At 40.5% G+C, this 24,218-nt stretch overlaps 1 protein-coding gene across 1 annotated transcript in view; it reads left to right on the top strand.

Moving 5' to 3' along the window:
• Nucleotides 1-1,218: 1,218 nt before the first annotated feature.
• The window catches only part of CORIN (corin, serine peptidase), a 300,775-nt gene continuing 277,775 nt past the window's right edge, over nucleotides 1,219-24,218 (top strand). Inside the window, exon 1 of the mRNA XM_056557481.1 lies at nucleotides 1,219-1,483. Within this exon, the coding sequence (XP_056413456.1) occupies nucleotides 1,412-1,483 (72 nt within the window). The 5' untranslated portion in view covers nucleotides 1,219-1,411. The remainder of the gene's footprint in view (nucleotides 1,484-24,218) is intronic.

Genomic DNA, 24,218 nt, shown 5'->3' with positions numbered 1-24,218 from the left:
GGTCAAATAGCTTGGACCGTCCCACCGCGATAAGGTGGCCTCATTGGGACGGACCCTACACTGTGAATATGCCTCTGTGTGAACAGTTCAGTAAGCATGGCAGGGTCTGGAACATCCACGACACCTTATATACACACCTGATAGAGGTGGGTGGGGTGCAAGGCCAACATGGAGGTAGCCACTCCCCCATATGTGCAATACAGACAAAGAATAAGTCAGCCAGCACTTTAGTTCATACCAAACTATTATATATATATATATATTATATATCTCATATCTATCTAATATATATATATAGCTCATATCTATCTATCTAATATATATATATCTCATATCTATCTATCTAATATATATATATATATATATATATATATCATAACTATCTATCTCTCCTATCTATCTATCTCTATCTATCTATATCTAATATATTTATCTATCTCTCATATCTATCTATCTCTACAATCTATCTCATATCTATCTATCTATTTATCTATCTCATATCTATCTATCTATCTAATATATATCTATCTCTCTATCTCTCATATCTATCTATCTCTATCTCTCATATCTATCTATCTATCTCTCATATCTATCTATCTAATATATATCTATCTCTCATAGCTATCTATCTATCTATCTAATATATATCTATCTCTTATATCTATCTATCTATCTATCTCTCATATCTATCTAATATATATCTATCTCTCATATCTATCTATCTCTCATATCTATCTCTCATATCTTTCTATCTAATATATATCTATCTCTCATATCTATCTATCTAATATATCTATCTCTCATATCTATCTATCTAATATATATCTATCTCTCATATCTATCTAATATATATCTATCTCTCATATCTATCTATCTCTCATATCTTTCTATCTAATATATATCTATCTCTCATATCTTTCTATCTAATATATATCTCTCTCTCATATCTATCTATCTAATATATATCTCTCTCTCATATCTATCTATCTAATATATATCTATCTCTCATATCTATCTATCTATCTAATATATATCTATCTGTCTGCCTATCTATCTATCTACCTACCTATCTACCTACCTAATCTATGATGATATTGTGAGTGATCACTGTTGGCCCTTGTCCACACTCCCCATAGATACAAGCAGTCCATGTGGTAATGTGTCTGCACTTCCTCAGGGTCTGTGTCTGATCTTGCAGGATCCAGGCAGTGTATATGACAGTCCACAGCGGAGGGAGCCCCGGAACATGTATAGCGCCCCCTGACTTGTTGCTCCATCATGAGAGGCGTGTCGGGGGCTGACAAGATGCTGGGACCCTTCATCCTCAGCACGTGGGGGGGACAGTAGAGATCCCTGAGTGGGGAGGAGAAGGTGGAGATTCAGCAGGAAAGTGCGGGGATGTGAGCTCAGCATGTTGTCCATGCAACAGTTCACCAGCCTGCCAGCTGAGGAGACCTACAGACCAGTCATCTGCACCAGCAGGGTAAGGGCATGCCACTGTACTGTACACATCCCTTCTCTATGTCTATATGTCTTGTGCATTTCTATTCAGCAGTAGGTGGACCCCCTCATCAATACATGTGTCACCTTGTCTGTCTTTGCCACACATTACAGCTGGAGACAGGACAAAACCCTTTCCTCCTAATAAATCAGATTTAATGTGTATGGCAGCATTAAATGTTATGGATATTTATATATATATATGTATATATATATAGTGTCCTTTGTCACTGCATTGTAGTGCTCTGATATTAAATATGATGTACTTTTACAACAGTGTTTCCCAACCAGGGTGCCTCCAGATGTTGCAAAACTACAACTCCCAGCATGCCTGGACAGCCTTTGGCTGTCCAGGCATGCTGGGAGTTGTAGTTTTGCAACACTTAGAGGCACCCTGGTTGGGAACCACTGATCTAAATGTTCTGTGGTGTAATGGGAAACAGTAGGTTAATTTACTTTAATTCAGCTTCTCATGTACAGATATAAAAGGTTGTATAGATCTATGTGTAGTGAAGCTGCAGGGTAGATAGTTACACAGGTAGTCAGATGTACAAGGTATATTTAGAGGACTGCAGATAAACATTCTAACTTATTCTTTAGCAAACATCTTGTGAATTGACACCAATGTAATCTAGAAGAGTTCGATTATTTGACTTCTTTGTAGACTGAGTATTAAGTACTTTGCATCTTGTATTAGTCCATTCAGAGTTTAGCAGTGTTGTTGGAAGGTGGTGACTATGAATATATTATTTATTACGAAATAAATGACACATTAACTGTTGATGGTTATTTTTATAAAAAGTTTATTAGCAGATTAATTACACATCCATCACCCATGTATCCGAGCCCCTTTGGTAGTAAAAGTGAATTTGAAATGGTCTCAATCCATCTTTATAAATCAAAAAACTGTCTGTGATTTTCCATAAATGTATAAGTCACATTACAATGATCTTGTAGAATAAATGAAAAACAGTTCAGTTACATAATCTTCTCTTATACATCTGTATAAATAGTGTACACTATAGGGGATGAGATGGGCTATACAGGTATGGGAAGAAAACATTAGTGCTTGTATGACAGTGTTCACATTCTTATTGGCTTCTACAGTATATATATATATATATACTTCATACAGCTGGACTTTCTCTCAGACAACACCTCCTAACATACACTGCTTTAAGCTTTACTTCCTCTATGCTGGAATTCTGCTTAATTTGTAATCCAAGGTTTTCATGAGTAACATGCAAGATAGTAATAAGTTATGAGGCAAATTAATTATTCTTTACTGCTGTATTTATCAGTCATCTATCTATCTATCTATCTAGCTATCTCTATCTTTCATCTATCTATCTATCTATCTATCTATCTATCTCATATTTATTTATCTATCTATCTGTCTGCATATTTATCATATTGTATCTATTTGTCTAGATCTCTAACCCTTTTATAGCTATTTTATCTATCTATCTATCTATCTATCTATCTCCTTTATCTATCTATCTATCTATCTATCTATCTATATATCCATCTATTTATCTATCTATCTCATATCTATATATCTATTTATCTATCTCATATCTATCTCATATCTATCTATCTAATATCTATCTATCTATCTGCATATTTTTAATCTTTTATCTATTTGTCTAGTTCTCTATCCCTTTTATAGCTATTTTATCTATCTATCTATCTATCTATCATCTATCTATATATCTCCTTTATCTATCTATCTATCTCATATCTATCTCATATCTTTCTATCTATCTCCTCTATCTTTCTATCTATCTATTTATTTATCTATCTCCTATCTATCTATCTATCTATCTATCTCCTCTATCTATCTATCTATCTAATATCTATCTATCTATCTGCATATTTATCATCTTTTATCTATTTGTCTTGTTCTCTCTCCCATTCATAGATATTTATTAATCTATCTATATCTATCTATCTATCTATCTATCTATCTGCATATTTATCATCTTTTATCTATTTGTCTAGTTCTCTATCCCTTTTATATCTATCTATCTATCTATCTCATATCTATCTCATATATATCTCATATCTTTCTGTATATCTCCTCTATCTTCCTATCTATCTCATATCTATCTATCTATCTATCTGTCTGTCTATCTATCTCATATCTATCTATCTCATATCTATCTATCTAATATCTATCTATCTATCTATCTCATATCTATCTATCTATCTATCTCTATCTATTTATCTACTTGAAGAAAAGTCGGTGGCACTCCCAATCAGTGAAAAAAGTGATGTTTATTCACTCCCACACAGAGCTACGTTTCGGCAACCTCACGGTGCCATTTTCAAGGCTTGAAAATGGCAGCGTGAGGTTGCCGAAACGTAGCTCTGTGTGGGAGTGAATAAACATCACTTTTTTCACTGTTTTGGGAGTGCCACCGACTTTTCTTCAAGTATAAGCAGCGGAAGGATCAGCAGCGGAAGGCACCATTGCATGTTCTACTAAAGGAGTGCTACCATCTCTACTACTATCTATCTATTTCCTTTATTTATCCATCTATCTATCTATCTATCTATCTATCTCCTTTATCAATCTATCTCCTTTATCTATCTATCTATCTATCTATCTCCATTTCACATGAGTTTACCTATGATTTACTCAATCTTACAGCTATTCATCTATGCATAGTTCTATTTCAATAAATGGTTATGTTTATATCTATCTATCTATCTATTTATCTATTATTTGTGTATAAAGCTACATTATCTGATAACCAGAACATAGCTCTTTGCAGCTTTCTTAGATCATAACAAAAGTTTTACTATCCTATAGTTTTAATGTATTTATTAATCAGCAAATGTTTGCAATCTTCTACAATAATATTTCTGTGTTCTAACAATATTCTATTATTTCTGTCTTATTTATAAAAATAAATTGATATCTGGCATACGTATAAACAGTAGCTCGTATCGGTAAAAATTGATCTCATGTAGGACATTATGATTAACTTTATGCTGTTTTTATCTTCCTATATTCATTGTTTACATTATACTTCTGTGTCATTAATACTCGTATTGTATTTATTTTGCACGGGGTATTTGTGCTTTAAGATTTGCTTTTCGTATACAGAGCTGACAGAGTAGGGGCATTATTGCATATACTGAGACACCACATTTTTCTAAATCATAATCATTTTCTGTTGGGTACATGAAATACTAATGGATCTAAGAACAGCTCTGGTATATTTGTAGGAATCCTACAATACAGACAACTGAACAGAAGCAAGTGACAATGAATAAAACCATGTAACAGAACTTACATAAACAGTATACTTACTCTTAGCTCTTATTTGGGATATATTGTTGCGAAGAGTTCTGCAACTGAAAATCACTTCCATTCATCTGAATAGGGTTGTTTGATGGCCGGCACGTAGAGCTCTGAAAGCCTCGTTCAGATGAATGGAAAGGTCATAGAATCCACCCTTATTAGGCTAAGTTTCCACTTGGTTTTTTTTCTGGCAGTTTTTGGAAAACTTCCACTGCAGTTTTTGAGCGAAAGCCAGAAATGTATTCAAAAGGAATATGACATATAAAGGAAGGACTTACACTTCTCCTCCCTTATGGATCCACTTCTGACTTTGGCTCAAAAGCTACAGTGGCAGTTTTCCGAAAACTGCCAGAAAAAAACCCAAGTGGAAACTTAGCCTCAGTGTTGTTAAACAAAGAAGTTAGATTTGAGCTTAAAGGGTAGCTCCCACCATCCTATATTTTTTTTTTTCTGTCCTTGCCTATTGCCAATCTATCCCTAACCCCCTCCCTGCTTTAAATTTTTCTTTTTATTATATTAAAAATAACTTTTTGTCTGTCTGGCAGTGTGCTCGCTACCAGGCAGACTTCCCCAGCAGGCACCACGTCACTGATGCTTGCTGGGGGGGGGGGACTTCCGCCCTTAGTTTATCTACACAGAGTGCCTCCAGCTGTTTCACCACTACAATTCTCAGCTTGCCCTGACATCTATTGGCTGTCAGGGCATGCTGGGAGTTGTAGTAGTGAAAAAGCTGGAGGCACCCTGTGTAAATAAACTATAAGTTAGTGCCATACGGCGCTACGGCGCTAGCCCGTTCCATCCGTCAAACCCCCATACCCCGTTCCCTCCATCACAAACCCCCACCCGCCCGCATATTCCGTTTCCTCCATCACAAACCCCCCGCCCCGCATACCCCGTTCCCTCCGTTCTGATACCTGCAGAGTCCGGCAGCGGGCGTGCAGGGACAGCGGCGGCGACGACATGTGCGGGAGGAGTGGCCTCCCAGCCAGTGGCCGGGGAGCTAATGTCTGATTGACAGGCAGGGAGCGAGTTCAGCCTAAATGAAAAAGGACTGATTGCCAGGCCAAAATCAGTCCTTTTTCAGGCGTGACGTCACGCCAGGCTGCAGCTGGCCACTAGGAGGGTGACCCCTAGTGGCCGGTTTTTAAACGTAAACTTCACCCTGTTAATAAAAAAAAAAAATAATGACAATATATTAGAGATATGTTGTAGTACATAAGTACTACAACATATCAAAAAATTAAGTTGGTGACAGTGCCCATTTAAGGGAACTTAAAGTGGGAGTAAATAATAAATAACAGATAAGAAATTATTAAGAATTTTCCATACCAGTCAAGTCTGGTTGCTATGGGTAACAGCAGTGGTTTATTTGCGCTTGTCTTTATAATCCTTCCCAATGTCTAATGCTTCTTTATTAGTTGTAAAGTTGTTTATACCCTCAGAATAGGACAGGAAACTTACTTAACAAATAGAATATCTGTCATAAAAGAAAATTGCTTATTATAAAGGTATAGCCAATCACTTCCTATCACCCCAGGTAACGCAGTTATTTGGCAGTGAATGTGTTAAACAAACAGGAGATTATTTAAAGGAAAAAAGTTTCCTTGTTAGACTGGTGGCAGAATTACTTGGGACTGACAGAGATGTAATCCTTCCCTTTTTTTCCATTACCCCTAAAAATAACTTTGTAAACAAGATGAGATTTCATATTCCCCCCAAATGACAGTCTACTCACACCCAATAATGCCACAGTGGAAAGTCTGAATGTTAAAATACCTGCTTATAAATAGACCAGTCGGTCATTCACACACATTTTTCTAAAGTGCCACTGCTGGGCAAATCTTATCTCCCTTCCCGAAAAAGTGCATGTAAAAGGCTTATTTGTGTGCTACTTGTCTTATGTAGTTCATCAGGAACCCATCAATGGAAGCCTATGCTCTTTAGAAATCTCCTGAAGGACTGCACAACTTGTACACAGCCATTATTCCAATGTAAATATTGTGTAGAAGCAGAAAATTCCTGGACTAATCCCAACACTTCTGTTAAGCACTGTTAGCAACCCTTAGTATTGCCTTTTTTAATCACTGTGGTGTTTGCCATGACATGGTCTGACTTTGAAACATAGAATTCACTGGCTGAAGATATGGTGTCAGATGTGTATATGAAATGGGCACTGTCATTAAAACAAATTTTTGCTATTTCACTCCTTATGGTAAACAAAAAAATCTTTCCAATGTACTTTGTTTAAAAACTTAAGTTTGCTATGTTTTATTTATGCTTGAAAAAGCTGCCACTAGGTGTCTCCCTACTGTCTCCCTCCTTGGTGTCTCCTCCCACTAGGTGTCTCCCTCCTTTTCCAGAGCACATTTTTCCCCATCTCTTGCACAGACTTTGGGCTCCTGCTGGCCTGGCAGAAATCCAAAATCAGGAAATGCAGTCTGGAGTGCTGAGAGGTGTGTGTGCAGCCTTATCCAGTCATAGCTCATCTCACAGTGAACTGCTCTGGGCTGTGTGTAACAGAGTAAGGGAGGAAGTTCTCTCTTGTATGGCTCCAGATGATGTCACACTTACTGGATAACGCCCCTTCCCAGTCTGTGAATCTGACTGAGACTGAGCAGAAAATACAGAGCAATATCAAGGTAGAAAAACTAAAAAATAATAAAAATAAAGGCAGGGGGGGGGGGGGGGTTATCATAATGGGGGCAGTGAACTCGGGGGATTATAAAATGTAACAAGATCATGACAGGTAGTCCTTAAAGCTCCTGACCCTAATGAAGGATCTGTAACAGGGCTTCTTAGCTACCCTGTGCAATTTATATTATTTTTATATGGCCCTTGTACTCAGGGCACTGTACATATGATAAGAGTTAAAATATACATAACATTTTCTTATGTAGCATTTCTTATGCCTTTTCCGTAACTTTAGGTGCCAAGGCCAAGGTGTGACTGCTACCTCTGCACTCTTTAGGGTATGTGCACACTCACTACAGACTATCCACTCGGAGTGGACATTCTGTATGTAGCAGGCACCATCGCACCTAGCATGTGATTGTGCGTCGTCCCTTTTGACAGCAATGTAGTCAGCATTATGAAGATGTTCATTCTTTGACAGAGTCTGGAATCTGAATTTCCAGAATCAGAATGGGAAATTCAGTAGTGTGCATGGCGCAGCAGAATCCCATTGAAAATATGAGAGGCTGCTCCATCAGAATCTCCAGCTGCTAGCTATCGACTTCTGCCCATAGAAACAAATGGTGCAAATAACTCTGGCTTGGAAAAAATGGATAGTATTGGTTTAATGTGTACGTATGCTAGATTGACATTTCAAGTTTTGACCTTTGGGGTCTAGGTGCTGTGATCCCCACAGATTTCTAAAATGGAGGAGCAAAAGTGCTCAGCTGTGTATTTCACGTGTGATATTTCTGCGAGGAAAACTGCGATAACTGCAAGATGGTTGAAAATTTTTTTTTTTTCCTGCCATGGTTATTTAAATAAGATCTATGGGGGAAATTTATCAAAACTGGTGTAGAGGAAGAGTGGTGCAGTTGCACATAGCTATGGGAAACTGCACCACTCTTCTTCTACACAGGTTTTGTCCCTAATCTTAAATAGCAAACGTTTTTGTGTACAGCTAGATGATACTGTATGTTTAAGGGACTGTTCACATAGTTACATAGTTACATAGTTAGTATGGTTGAAAAAAGACATACGTCCATCAAGTCCAACCAGGGGATTGAAGGGAAGGATGTAAGGGGATAAGGGAAAGGGATGTAGTTTTATAATTCTACATAAGCATTAATGTTATTTTGTTCCAGGAATGTATCTAACCCTGCTTTAAAGCTGTTAATTGTTCCTGCTGTGACCAGTTCCTGAGGTAGACCGTTCCATAAATTCACAGTCCTCACGGTAAAGAAGGCGTGCCGCCCCTTTAGACTAAACCTTTTCTTCTCCAGACGGAGGGAGTGCCCCCTCGTCCTTTGGGGGGGTTTAACCTGGAACAGTTTTTCTCCATATTTTTTGTATGGGCCATTTATATACTTATATACGTTTATCATATCCCCCCTTAAACGTCTCTTCTCAAGACTAAACAATTGTAACTCCTTTAATCGCTCCTCATAGCTAAGATGTTCCATGCCCCATATTAGTTTAGTCGCGCGTCTCTGCACCCTTTCCAACTCCGCAGTGTCCCTTTTATGAACAGGCGACCAAAACTGAACAGCATATTCCAGGTGAGGCCGTACCAATGCTTTATAAAGGGGGAGTATTATGTCCCTGCCCCTCGAGTCCATGCCTCTTTTTATACATGACAATATCCTGCCGGCTTTGGAAGCAGCAGCCTGACATTGCATGCTATTCTGTAGTCTGTGATCTACAAGTACACCCAGATCCTTCTCTACCAGTGACTCTGCCAGTTTAATCCCCCCTAAGACATACGACGCGTGCAGGTTATTAGTACCCAGATGCATAACTTTACATTTATCCACATTGAACCTCATTTGCCAAGTGGATGCTCAGACACTTAGTCTATCCAAGTCATCTTGTAACTTATGCACATCCTCTATAGACTGTACCGTGCTACAAAGCTTGGTGTCATCTGCAAAGATAGAAATAGAGCTGTTAATACCATCCTCTATATCATTGATAAATAAATTAAACAGCAGCGGGCCCAGTACTGAACCTTGGGGTACACCAGTAATAACCGGGGACCAATCAGAGTACGAATCATTGACCACCACTCTCTGGGTACGATCCATGAGCCAGTGTTCAATCCAGTTACAAACTAAAGTTTCCAAGCCCAAGGACCTTGCAGCAGATTTGTTGCAGAAATGTATATGAGTGTCTCATTCATCTGAATGGGGTTTGCATGAAAGCGTGTTCTTGCTGCCAAAACACCTCCTTTCAGATCAATGGGATTTTTGCAATAAAACTGCCATATGTGAGAATATTCTAACAAATGTCTATGAGTTATTATTATTATTGATCCCTTGTGGTTACAAATACTTTGTATTGTCCTTAACCAGCTTGTCTTTCAGGTTAATGTATGAACCAGGCTTGGGAATTATCTAACCCCATTTAAACAGTAAGAGTAGGAAATCTCTGGTTTATTATGTTAAAAAGATTTGAGTGATAAGTGATTTCCCTTATGCTATGTAAACTTATGTGAATTCTGTTACCTTTTGACATTTTCAACTCCTAGTCATTTTTCTACTTACTTGAACACCTATGCAGAATAGAATTGGGAAGGATGACAAAACAGAGAGTTAATGGGAAGCTAATACCTGCGATCAATGCAATTCTTTCTTCATATGGTCTATACTATTTATGGGTGTCAAACAATTGAAAGAAGAAATGCTCACGGCACTCGATGCACTGGCATAAAAGGTGCTTCTTTATTTCAAACCAAAGGATTCACAAACATCGGGAGTGGATACAAGAGGGACAGGTCAGCGACCGTTTCACTGCTCCTGCGGCTTCTACTGGACCAAGGTTCAAGGTCCAGTAGAAGCTACAGGAGCGGTGAAACGGTCATTGACCTGTCCCTCATGTCTCCACTCTCGAAGTTTGTGAATCCTTTGGTTTGAAATAAAGAAGCACCTTTTATGCCAGGGCATCGAGTGCCGTGAGCATTTCTTTTTTCAATTGTTTTACACGTGGATCTTATGCTAGTGCCACTGAGCACCGAAAGACTGGCTTTGGGATTGCGACAGCTCTAACAATCCGGCACCTCTACAGTTAGCAGGTAACAGATGGAGGACTATCATATAGCAGTGCCGCCCCACATCTTTATTGACTATTTATGGGTGTGTCCTGTGTTCATGGACAAACATGTATAAACAAGCAACTCTTCTGCAGTTGCTCAGTTAGTTAAGGTGTACTTCCAACCATGTCAAAAAAACGATTATAGTGTAGAAGTGCGCACAATCATTTTTCTGAATAACTTGTTTAGCATATTTTGCTTCTAACTACAAGCACATACTGTTTCTGTGCTGTGGGCTGTTCCTATCTGTGCACTAGAAGACATTCACTAGGAGGGCATTCACCTCTGTCTTCTAAGCTACTATACAATTATTGGACTGGCTGGCCACTAGATGTTAGAACTTGGCTTCACCTATAGCTGTCACCTTTCCAGTGCCCTAATATTAGCTTCTACAACCCAGAAACCCCCAAGTAGAACAGTAGAACCAAATTGTGTAACAAGCAAGGCATCACTATAAAAACATAAAAACATGTATGGATAACAAAAAGAAGAATACCAATGTACAAATAGACTACTGGAATAGATGGTGACAAGGATGAAGATGACAAAACAAGAAAAAATAACAAAGAATTGCCCTGGCTAACCACCCATAATCTTTACCCAAGCGCTCACCTATCACCAGACAAAATAAACATTACTGTCCCTGCAATGTCATTTTGGAAACCCTGGACAAACTTTCCCTTGCAGAAACAATGAAAAGGATTTACGACCTGGAGAAACAAAGCGGTACAAACCTGAAACATCAAAGTTTGCATCAAGACAGTCTTGGCATTCTACAGCAACTTCCAAATACAATTACCAGGATTACATGAAAACCTAAAAAATACATGTGGGACAAGGGACAAGAACTAAAGAACATGAGACATACAAGAATACTAGGTTAAAACTCAACTCAACAATCCAGGGCAGTTAAGATAGCTGATCCAGAGTAATGGATCAGCTGTGAAACAGTTGCATAGAAGATAACAAGTAAAAAAGAGAAGACAGAATAGCAGGATAATTCTTACTATTTGTAGTACATACTGTAGTATCACATTACATCCCACAGTACCAGCTCCCCTACTGGGGAAAGGAGCCTAGGTGACAGATGAGGACTGTATATGCTTTATTGTGAATTTGTGTGATTTGTAAATGGAAAAAACAGTAAAGCTTCTCATGGTGCCGTATATCGTACTTGTATAGTTTTCCACATGTGGAACTAATCTTATTTTGTTTTCAAAGTCACAATTGCTTATCTCGACCTGTTTATTGTTATTATTATTGTATATATTGGTATCATGGTGCAGCCTCCAGGAAAAGGTAGAAGATTTCAACCACACCGGTCATACAATGTCTTGGAGGAATAGGAATTTTGGTGCAAACCATTACATCTCCTCAAACTAATATCCACAATTATTCTTTTATTTCAAAGTTTCCATACACATAACACGTTTCGAGGTTGCGTTACATCGTCATCAGATGCACATTTGGCATAATCTTAAAGGACAACTGCAGCGGCATTACACTTATCCCCTATCCACAGGATAGGGGATAAGTGTTTGATCGCGGGGGTCTGACCGCTGGGACCCCCCCAATCTACCTAACGGGGCGCCGCCATGAGTGCTCATGGTGACGTAGCGTCGACCTAGAGGTCAACGCTGATGCCCTAGAGGTCGACGGTGACGCCCCGTCTCCTCCCCGTCCCCATACAATTCTATGGGGGATGCAGGGAGGCACGAACACTGCCTCCCCACCTCTCCCATAGGGATGTATGGAGGAGGAGTGCCGGCCGCAACGTCATGCTGCGGCTGGCACTCCCCCTGCACAGGAGAGCTGCGGCCCCGTACAGGAGATCGCTAGGGGCCCCAGCATTCGGGCCCCAGCGTTGGGACCCCTGCGATCAAACACTTATCCCCTATCTTGAGGATAGGGGGTAAGTGTTTGTAACGCTGCAGATGTCCTTTAATTTGTTCAAAGCACCAGGATTGTCCTTACTGCTCTAGACGCTGTCAGTCATTTACTCCAGTAGCTTTCCTGAGCTCAATACTAAACTCAATACTAAGAAGAGCTGCGGGAGTAAATGGCTGACAGCATCTGGGGACACAGCGATCAGAACAGTCCCGGTGCTTGGAACAAATTGAGTTTATGCAAAGTGTGCATCTGATGAAGATGTAATGCAACCTCAAAACATGTTATTTGAAATAAAAGAATATTTGTGGAAAATATTAGAGAATATTAGTTTGACGAGATCTAGTAGTTTGTGCTAAAAATCTATTTTTTTTCCTATTCCTTCAAGACCAAGCATGGGCTGTGGCTGTTCTCTTCAGAAGTGTTTTTCTTCAGAAGTGGAAGTGCATTTTAAAGGCATTGGACACCTTTGTGCTATATATTTTGCTTTGTGAATTGTGAATTAAACGGCTTTCTAAATCTTCATTACAAGTGTGTCATTACTTTGCTGTTGTAGGGTCTATGCTACTCCTGTACATAGTTGGCTGTCATGAAACTTCTGACAACTCACAAATTTTTGCCTCGTTAGCTCATTCTACATTTTTCCCCACTTCTGTTAGGGCCCTATCACATGTGATAATTAACTCATTACGCAGATCGGTGCATATTTAAATAGTCGATTCAAAGGCTAGTGCAGACAGGGCAGTTCTTGTGGCCAGGGCGACTTTGGCTTGTTCACTGCTCTTAGTAAAAGGGCCCAACTGTTGAGACCCAATTACCTCCTAGCAGGCTATAACTACTCCTCCCCCTTACTACAATAAAGAATTAAATAATAACTGACACGACAACAATTTAAATTTTGCGTGGGTGGGGATCGGCCACAGCTTTATTTCTAAAATTACTTATATAAATAACAATTTAACTGTAACAAAGACACCGATTGGCTTCTTGTCAACCCGAGAGGTGCTGCCACACCGTCCTGTGTGGAGGTCTACCCCGGGTTGCCCCCGCTTTCACCGTCTTCTTACCGCCAAGCTGTGACTTACAGCAAACAAAGATACAAAAAGGGAGAGAGGGCAAAACTCCGGGTCCTGGGCAGATTGGGGGGGGGGGGGGGGGAGGGAAACACCCCAGCTATAAATACCCAGGGGAGGGCCTCTGAAAACCCGGGAAACTATTAAACCTATGATTGGTGCACTCCTTCCCCCCCACCCATGGGACATACCACTACAGTTACCGACAAATTTTACAGGCGGGGGAGGGGGCTAAAAACCTTAACTGCTCACCAGTCAGGGGGCAAGCTAGTTATGCACAGCTTGCCCCTCCATTATTGTTAGATAAAGTAGCGAGGGGTTGGGGAGCTGGAGGAGGTACAGGGCATAGGGTGTGAAGAGGGAAGAAGGTATCCAAGTATTTCGGGGGTGCCCTGAATCGCATGTAAAGAGAAAGTGAACTGCATAGGCTGTAGCACCCATGTCAGACTCACAAATTCCTTGGCATCAGTGTCAATATAGGAATAATAATGTGTTCATATAGGAATTAGAATGTGTTGATACATAAGAGCTGGTGATGGCAGCATCATCCTGGAGTCAAAGTTTTTACATCTAGCATATGTGATTAGAATGGACATGCCCACACATGAAATGTCTGACAGTATAAGGTTGCAAACTGCATATTAGGGGGTCTAAAAATAAATGGCGATCAGCTTTTTCATATTAAAGGTCCATAACATTTAAAGCTACTTTCTAGATTTCGCAATAGTTACCCAATAATTTCTTTCTACGCCTTCTGGCTTAGTAACCTGCAGTTTAAAGCCATTCTGCCTTTGCTATAATAGAAATGAGCTGATGTCCTGGAGAGCCGGATATAGACTTGTGGTATATACAGCAGGAAATCTGAAGAGACAGAGCTGCGGCACGAAGCAGAGACAGCGAAGGGATTTTAGACTATATTAAACTTTACTGTAGATGTTGTAGCTCAGCTATGTCCTTATTAAAGCTAATGTAAAAAGAAGGCAAGCAGCAAGAATTGAGGAGAATGAATAGTGAGCATGTGAATTTGTATCCTAATACTGTGTCTCCCAACCAGTGTGTCTCCAGCTGTTGCAAAACTACAACTTTCAGCATGCCCGGACAGCCGTTGGCTGTCCGGGCATGCTGGAAGTTGTAGTTTTGAAACAGCCGGACTCACACTGGTTGAGAAACACTGTCTTAATATAACAATTCTGAAGCATCTTTTTGTAGAACTCTAAATTGGGGTGTTCCTCTGTTATTCCCTCTAGACACATAAGAAAAGGTTAAAGGGGTACTCCCGTGGAATTTTTTTTTTTTTTTTTTTTTAAATCAACTGGTGCCAGAAAGTTAAACAGATTTGTAAATTACTTCTATTAAAAAAAAAAATCTTAATCCTTCCAATACTTTTTAGGGGCTGTATACTACAGAGGTAAGGTTTTTCTTTTTGGATTGCTCTTATCACAGTGCTCTCTGCTGACTTCTGCTGTCCATTTTAGGAACTGTCCAGAGCAGGAGAAAATCCCCATAGAAAACATATGCTGCTCTGGACAGTTCCTAAAATGGACAGCAGAGGTCAGCAGAGAGCACTGTGCTCGTGACATAAGAGAAATCCAAAAAGAAAAACATTTCCTTTGTAGTATACAGCCCCTAAAAAGTACTGGAAGGATTAAGATTTTTTAATAGAAGTAATTTACAAATCTGTTTAACTTTCTGGCACAAGTTTTCCACGGGAGTACCCCTTTAACTACTGGTTGTTGCTATTCACCTTGTCAAAGGGGGTGTGTCCCTATAGTCAGCACTGATTAGACAGTACAAGCAAGTGTACACTACCAAGTGGCAACACCCAGTTGTCATTTTATTCTAGAAACCGAAAAATGACACAACATACATAAAAGAGGTACTCCGGTGGAAAACTTTATTTTTATTTTTTTAAATCAGCTGGTGCCAGAAAGTTAAACAGATTTGTAAATAACTTCTATTAAAAAAAATCCTAATCCTTCCAGTACTTATCAGCTGCTGTATACTACAGAAGAAGTTCTTTTCTTCTTTGATTTCTTTTCAGTCTGATCACAGTGCTCTCTGCTGACACCTCTGTCCATGTCAGGAACTGTCCAGAGCAGGATAGGTTTGCTATGGGGATTTGCTCCTTCTCTGGACAGTTCCTGACATGGATAGAGGTGTCAGCAGAGAGCACTGTGGTCAGACAGAAAATAAATTCAAAAGGAAAAGAACTTCTATAGTATACAGCAGCTGACAAGTACTGGAAGGATTAACATTTTTATGTAGAAGTAATTTACAAATCTGTTTAACTTTTTTGGCACCAGTTGATTTAAAAAAAATAAAATCCACCGGAGTTCCACTTTAAAGGGGTACTCCGGTGAAAACCTTTTTTCTTTTAAATCAACTGGTGGCAGAAAGTTAAACAGATTTGTAAATTACTTCTATTAAAAAATCTTAATCCTTCCTGTACTTATTAGCTGCTGAATACTACAGAGGAAATTCTTTTCTTTTTGGAATGCTCTCTGATGACATCACGAGCACAGTTCTCTCTGCTGACGTTATTATAATAATAATAATAATAATAACACTTTATTTATTGTTGTCCTTAGTGGGATTTAAACCCAAGTCCCCAGCTCTGCAAGGCAGCAGTGCTAACCACTGAGCCATCATGCTGCCCTTAGCATACATCTGCTATGGATGGTTGCTAAAATGGACAGAGATGTCAGCAGAGAGCACTGTGCTCGTGATGTCATCAGTGTTCCAAAAAGAAAGGAATTTCCACTGTAGTATTCAGCAGCTAATAAGTACTGGAAGGATTAGGATTTTTTAATAGAAGTAATTTACAAATCTGTTTAACTTTCTGCCACCAGCTGATTTAAAAGAAAAAAGGTTTTCACCAGAGTACCCCTTTAAATAAAAAAATTAAAAAAATGATGCTCCATAGTAGTTCTTTCTTGTAAAATGCCAGTTTTTAATAAAACAAAAATATCTGGAGAGCTGATGGGTCCTCTTGAAAGGTGTACTCCTTCGCCAAATTTTTTTTTTTTTTAAAGCCTGCCCAAGTTGGCAGAATAAAAAACAAAAAACAAAACAACTGCACTTACCTCCTGTCATTTGCCTGGTGCCTCTGATGTCACTGCCCAGACCTTTGCTACTTGTCTTCTTTCTGTTGTCGGGGCCCAATATTTAGCCAATCACTGGCCAAGGCGGGACATGATTGGCCATGGATTAGCTGTGCCTCAGTCTGACATATTGACCCCAGCACCAGAAAAGGACCACAGCAGGGACTGGGGCAGCGACACTGGAAGCACCTTGTAAAGTAAGTCCAGGTTTTAGCTCATTACTGGTTACCATACAACTGTAGAAGCAAAGTACAAATCTATGAGTCCTGGGAATTTCAAGCTGATGGGTCAAGCACTCAGAAGAGCAGCACCAGCCTCCTAATCATTTACATAGGACACACTTGATACTTATGCTACAGACAGTAAATTGTTTCCTTCCTCCTATAATTATTTATCCATTTTAACTTTTTCATTACTTTTTCCCCCCACACAAGATAGACTTTGTCTGGAAGCACTTAGGACCAATTCAAGAATAAAAAAAAGTCATACTGAAGGTATTGCATACCTTGGGGACACATCATTTTCTGTATTGGCCCAGTAGGAGGTTACTGCTTATAATTTCCATAGGGACTCAATTTTAAATTTGCACCACTTTTGATACATCTGACCCCCATTTGTTACTTTGTGTCATGATCATGTGGTGGCCCAGTACGGGAGATGTTACCCCATACCCTTGCTGCCCTGTCAGGCAGCTTCCTTCAGTTTCCCCAGGGCCCCTTCCACCTGTTTCCCCCTGTACATATATTCTGCAGTGTATTGTATTATAAAATGTGTTGTATCTTTAAGAGTTATGTCATGTGATTGTTACCCAGGAGGTATCAGTGTTCAGGTGATTCCAAGAGTGACCTATGGGCTCCCTGCTAGTCCCCCCATATAAGCCCTGGACGGAGCTAGTATCTCTCTCTTTGAGCTCTGCTCTTGCTTCCTGCTGAGGTCCAGTGCAGTTGTGCCTAGTGTGAGTGTCCAGAGTATTGGAGGCCTCGACAATCAAGTCCTGCAGCCACCATCAATCCAAGTAAGATAAAGTCACAGCTTTATGAGTCAAGTCAAGTCAGTCCCTGTCATCTGTCAAGTCAGTGTGGCCTGCACCAAATTGTCCAGTCCTACTACAAGTCCCAGCAAGCCCTTAAGATCTCTATGTCACTGGTCACCTCCTTGGGCCCTGGCTGAACTGTAGAGACTTTACCAACTGTCTACCCTCAGTAAAGCTACCATTGTCCGTAACTTTGCATCAGAGTCTTTATTGCCCCCGTGCCTAGCCCAGGATCCAGCGGTATACCTTCGGGTGGTTATAGGCTAAACCACGCCCTGGCGTCATGAATACAAGGTGTTAATTCCATCTGCCCCTAGGGTAACAACATCTGCCCTGCACCACACACCCCGCCACCACAATCAGTTAAAGGGGTATTCCAGAGTCAAACGTTTTTTTAATACATTTCTTGGCTGTTCATGGCCTGGTCCTTGCCCAGTTACTTATTGGTGGCACTGCTGCACACACAGTACTAGCAATAGAGAGTCTCCCACAGTATATTGTATATTCTAATGCTAAAATGCATTAGAATATACAAAATAATAGCCCCCTATCACTAGTGCTGTGCGTGTAGCTGCGGCAGCGATGAGCAGCTGTGCCAGGACCAGCCCAACAGTTCCGGACACATACATTGGTGGCAGCAGAGAGCCCTGTGTCAGCTTTAACTGCTGCCTCTCAATGTATAAAAGTATTTAACACAAATATAGTAGTTTAAAAAAAAATATAAAGTTGTATTACAAAATCATATAACTATAGTAAAGAAATGTATTTACTTTTTTTTTTTTTTGGTGTCCAGAATACCCTTATGAAGGAGTGTCGTATGCATTTTATTTCTGCTCCATTTGGGCAGAGCTAAAGTAAGGGACTACAGGTTAGCTGCGTGGTATAAAGTCTGAAACACCTTCTGCCTTACCAATGACTCAGGCTGCTAATATATTCTGCCCCCATGATTTACACTGAAGCTCTGTGTGCTAAAATATGCTACTTTGTATAAGCACCAGCCCAGCAGGAAATCAGAAGCATGTTAGGATTCTGGACTGAAAATCATCCTCAAATTAAAATCTTGGATATTAAGTTTTAAATGCAAAGTAAAAATATATGTGTGGCTGGGTTCACATATGTCCGGTGTGAACCCTGCCTAAAACTCAATGCACATGATTCTACAACTGATGACAACATGCATCTGTTGTCAACAGTTGTGTAGCAACCGGTGTTCATTATTCTGAATGCCAGTCAGGGGAATGCAGCAAGATGGGTTCCCCTGTCCGGTGCTGTTCGGTGTGTCCAACCATCCGGCATCCAAACTGAGACACCAGATAATTGGGAACTGTCCCATTCAAATGAATTGGATCAGTTCTAGCATCAGTTTCTCTTCAGTGCTTTGCAAGCAACGGAGGGAAAAAATAACTGACGCCTAACACACCCTGAAGCTAGTTTCCACTTTTTTTGGGGGGGCACTTTGCGCCGAAAACGCCAAAACGGCCATGTGGCGTTTTTCTGTGGGAAAAAACGCTGTGGCCAGATGTTAGCAGGGAGTCAGTAGGGAAACACAAAATGCCAAACCCACTTTACATTTTTGGGTTTGGTGTTTTGTTCCCCTGACCCCGGTATTTTGCTGTGATCTGGCACTTTTGCCAAATCGCAGCATTCTGAGACTATGGCGTATTTTTTAAACAAAAATGCCATAGTTTCAGCATCCTCGGAGGGAAGTACTGCATAGCATCCCTACTTCCCTTCACAGCCATACAGCATTTTCCCTGTCCCTGCATAGATCTGGACTTCTGCTGTGCCACGGCTACAGTACCGAGAGCACAGCTGATGCTGAGAAGGTAGTTACACATTGTATATCTACTGCTCAGCAAGAATTTACAGTGAACCTGCAATGTGTATACAGTATACACATTGCTGGTTCACTTAACCCCCTTCAGAGCTGACACTATGTGCCAGCCAAGCTAGAAAAGAGTTAACTTACACTGCAGCACAGTGTAGGCTAACCCTTTGTGTAGTATACAACATATACAGCTATAGCTGTACATAATGTACACAGAAGATGAGGTCCACTTACCTCCCTCGTCCTGTCCTGGCCAGGTCTGTGTAGCTCTGCCCCTAGTGATGATGTCATTAGGGACGGAGCTACAGACAGGAGCCAGGGTGGTAAGCCTGAGGCTCTGTTCACATTGTACATTTTGTATAATGTGAACAGACCCTTCTGGCAGTGTCTTCCCAAACAGGGAGACTCCAGCTGTTGCTAAACTACAACTCCCAGCATGGATGTCAATGCCAAAGACTGTCTGGGCATGCTGGGAGTTGTAGATTTGCAACAATTAGAGGCTCCCTTTTTGAAAAGACATTGCAATATGGGTGCTTTCCTCAACAAAGAATGCCAAAAATGTACTAACCCATTTTTGGGGTTATTTTTCTTCTCATTTTAAATCCATGTGTGCAGAGGATTATGGCGGATTCCTTGGGCTACGGTGATGATCTGCATTTTTTCTTTTTACTACAATTACTAACGAGGGTTGTAGGGGAGTATAAATAAAAAAAAACGTTTCCAACTTGTTGTTTTTTTTTTTTTATTTAATTTTCATGCTTAGTAGTGGAAGCCACCTTATAGACAGAATCCATTACTAAGCCGGGGCTTAATGTTAGCCCCAAAAACTGCTAGCGCTAACCCCCAATTATTACCCTGGTATCCATCGCCACATGGGTACCAGGAAGAGCCAGTACCAACAGGCCCGGAGCATCAAAAATGGTGCTCCTGGGCCTAGGCGGTAATAGGTTTGCATTATTTAGGCTGAGTAGGGCCAGTAGCAATGGTCCTCCCCCACCCTGGTAATGTCAGGCTGTTGCTGCTTGGTTGGTATCTGGCGGCTGAGAATAAAAATAATGGGGACGCTATGCGTTTTTTAAAATTATTATTATTAATTTATTCATGGAAAAAAAGCATAAGGTTCCTTGTATTTCATTCTCAGCAAGATACCAACCTAGCAGCAACAACCTGACATTACCAGGGTAGTCCAAGGAATCCACCGTAATCCTCTGCATACACGGATCTGAAATATAAAGGGAAAAAAAAAGGGTTAGTACATTTTTGGTGTTCTCTGCTGGGGAGAGCGCATATAATGCAATGTCTTCCCAAACAGGGAGCCTCCAATTGTTGCAAAGCTACAACTCGTAGCATGCCCAGACAGCCTTTGGCTGTCCGGGCATGCTCGGAGTTGTAGTTTAGCAACAGCATGAGTCTCCCTGTCTGGGAAGACACTGGCAGAAGGGTCTTTTCACATTAAACAAAACGTACAATGTAAACAGAGCCTCAGACATACCACCCTGGCTCCTGTCTGTAGCCCCGCCCCTAATAATGTCATCACAGACCCGGCCGTGACAGGAGCAAGGCAGGTAAGTGGACCTCATCTTCTGTATACACTATATACAGCTATCCATAGTTAGCTGTATATCCTGTATACTGCCCAAAGGGGCTATAGGAGCAGGGAGTCCTGTTAGTATAGTGACAGGATTCCCAACTCCTGTATAGTATACACGGATACACTATGCCCCCTTGTATACTATATGGCCGGAGGAGGTGAGTAGTGATGCTGTACATCACTCTTAACGTACTTACACTCTGTGGACCGGGCGCTCTGCATCCAACCCATGGAGTCTTACCCTTAAGGCAGTGAGAAACTGCCACATGGTACAAATTTGCCTGTTTCCACCCACACACAAAAAAAAAAAATGCCAGAAAAAATGCCAAAATGCAGGAAAAAGCTGTGGCATTTTTTCTGGCTTTCTTTCAGGTGCAAAAAACAAGTGGAAACCTAGCCTAACACACTCCTGATGTGCTAACACATGCATATTCATGGCAAAACTCCCAGTAGAAAAACTCTGCTACATCTGAACGGAGCCTTTCATGGCACTTTCACATTGATACATTTTACGATTGTAAGATTGTTAGATTTCAGATTTGTACTGCAAATTTTATTTTAACAATGGAAACATCTGAAACACATAAACATTTAGCTGTGGATTTTCTGCAGTTTCATGGATAAACCCAAGGTCGAAAAATTCTGCTATGTTTTAATGCAGCCATGCATATTCACTTATACATACGGTATATACGGGGGTTGGGGCAAAAAAGTATTCAGTCAGCCACCATTTGTGCAAGTTCTCCCACTTAAAAAGATGAGAGACCTGTAATTTTCATCATAGGTATACCTCAACTATGAGAGATAATGAGAGAAAAAAAATCCATAAAATCACATTGTCTGATTTTTTAAAGAATTTATTTGCAAATTATGGTGGAAAATAAGTATTTGGTCAATAACAAAAGTTCATCTCAATACTTTCTTATATACCCTTTGTTGGCAATGACAGAGGTTAAACGTTTTCTGTAAGTCTTCACAAGGTTTTCACACACAGTTTCTGGTATTCTGGCCCATTCCTCCATGCAGATCTCCTCTAGAGTAGTGATGTTTTGGTTCTGTCGCTGGGCAACACGGACTTTTAACTCCCTCCAAAGGTTTTCTATGGGGTTGAGATCCGGAGACTAGGCCACTCCAGTTAGGCCACTCCAGGACCTTGAAATGCTTCTTACAAAGCCACTTCTTTGTTGCCCGGGCGGTGTGTTTGGGATCATTGTCATGCTGAAAGACCCAGCCATGTTTCATCTTCAGTGCCCTTGCTGACAGAAGGAGTTTTTCACTCAAAATCTCACGATACATGGCCCCATTCCTTCTTTCCTTTACACGGATCAGTCGTACTGATATCTTAGCAGAAAAACTGCCCCAAAGCATGATGTTTCCACCCCCCATGCTTCACAGTAGGTATGATGTTCTTTAGATACAACTCAGCATTCTATCTCCTCCAAACGCGAGGAGTTGAGTTTTTACCAAAAAGTTCTACTTTGTTTTCATCTGACCATATGAAATTCTCCCAATACTCTTCTGGATCATCCAAATGCTCTCTTGCAAACTTCAGACGGGCCCGGACAAGTACTGGCTTAAGCAGTAGGACACGTCTGGCACTGCATGATTTGTGTCCCTGGTGGCGTAGTATGTTACTGATGTTAGCCTTTGTTATTTGGTCCCAGCTCTCTGCAGGTCAATCACTAGGTCCCCCGTGTGGTTCTGGAATTTTTGCTCACGGTTCTTGTGATCATTTTGACACCACAGGGTGAGATTTTGTGTGGAGCCCCAGATCGAGGGAGATTATCAGTAGTCTTGTATGTCTTCCATTTTCTAATAATTGCTCCCACAGTTGATTTCTTCACACCAAGCTGCTTGCCTATTTCAGATTCAGTCTTCCCAGCCTGGTGCAGGTCTACAATTTTGTTTCTGGTGTCCTTGGACATCTCTTTGGTCTTGGCCATAGTGGAGTTTGGAGTGTGACTGTTTGAGGTTGTGGACAGGTGTCTTTTATACTGATAACAAGTTCAAACAGGTGCCATTAATACAGGTAACGAGTGGAGGACAGAGGAGACTCTTAAAGAAGAAGTTACAGGTCTTTGAGAGCCAGAAATCTTGCTTTTTTGGAGGTGACCAAATACTTATATTCCATCATAATTTGCAAATACTTTCTTTAAAAATCAGACAATGTGATTTTATGATTTTTTTTTTTCATTATGTCTCTCATAGTTGAGGTATACCTATGATGAAAATTACAGGCCTCGCTCATCTTATTAAGTGGGAGAACTTGCACAATTGGTGGCTGACTAAATACTTTTTTTTACCTTGTTTACTTCAATGAGGAACGTTTGCTGACTTGTAGCACATAGAATTAGAAAACCATAAAATCCTGTGCATTTTGTATGAAAGCTTCAGTATAACGGTCCTGAGGTCACAGTGCTGGATAAAAGATGTGTAGTCACTTACAAAGAACAATAGGTACCTACTCAGCAGTACACCAAAATTAGCTGGGTGGTCATTTTTGAAGCATAATTCTCAATGGATTGCTCTTTTTAGTGGAACTTGATTTTAAAACACACATACAGTATTGATAACTTTACCAAAGTTATTCTTGATTTACGTCATGCCTCTCTCCACTCACATCTGGGGCTGTATTCAGAATCCACTGACTACTAGGAATCAATCATTGTAGTGACACTTGCCTATTTGCTTACTACACAATGCATTATAGTACTGAACCAGCTGGGAAATCCATCTCTGATGTGAGGTCCAGCAGAGTATTAGGCCATGTTCCCACGCTTGGAATGTCTCTATGGAAATTCTGCTGCAGCAGAGTCCCATTGAATTCAACAGGATTCTTCTGCTCTGTGCACACGGCAGAATTTCCGTGCCAGATGTTTCCAGCATGCAAATTACATTTTCCGTGTCTGCAAAAAGCATGAACATGTTCATTCTTTGTGCAAACACTGCACGGAATGCATAGCCATCTATGAGTCAGCGCATTCTTGTGCGTTCCTAGCGCTGGCAGATTGTGGCGGCAACCACACTCTCCGGAATGTCTGCATGGAGGTTTTCCATGCAGACTTTCCGGCGTGTGAACATAGCCTTTTGGATAAAACCAGCATGCTATAATACAATGGTCTAATGCATTGTACAAA

The sequence above is a fragment of the Hyla sarda genome, chromosome 1, assembly GCF_029499605.1.
Source record: "Hyla sarda isolate aHylSar1 chromosome 1, aHylSar1.hap1, whole genome shotgun sequence".
Taxonomy (NCBI): Eukaryota; Metazoa; Chordata; class Amphibia; order Anura; family Hylidae; genus Hyla; species Hyla sarda.
The sequence above is the reverse complement of the archived record's forward strand: the minus strand, read 5'-3'. Positions and strand labels throughout refer to the sequence as shown.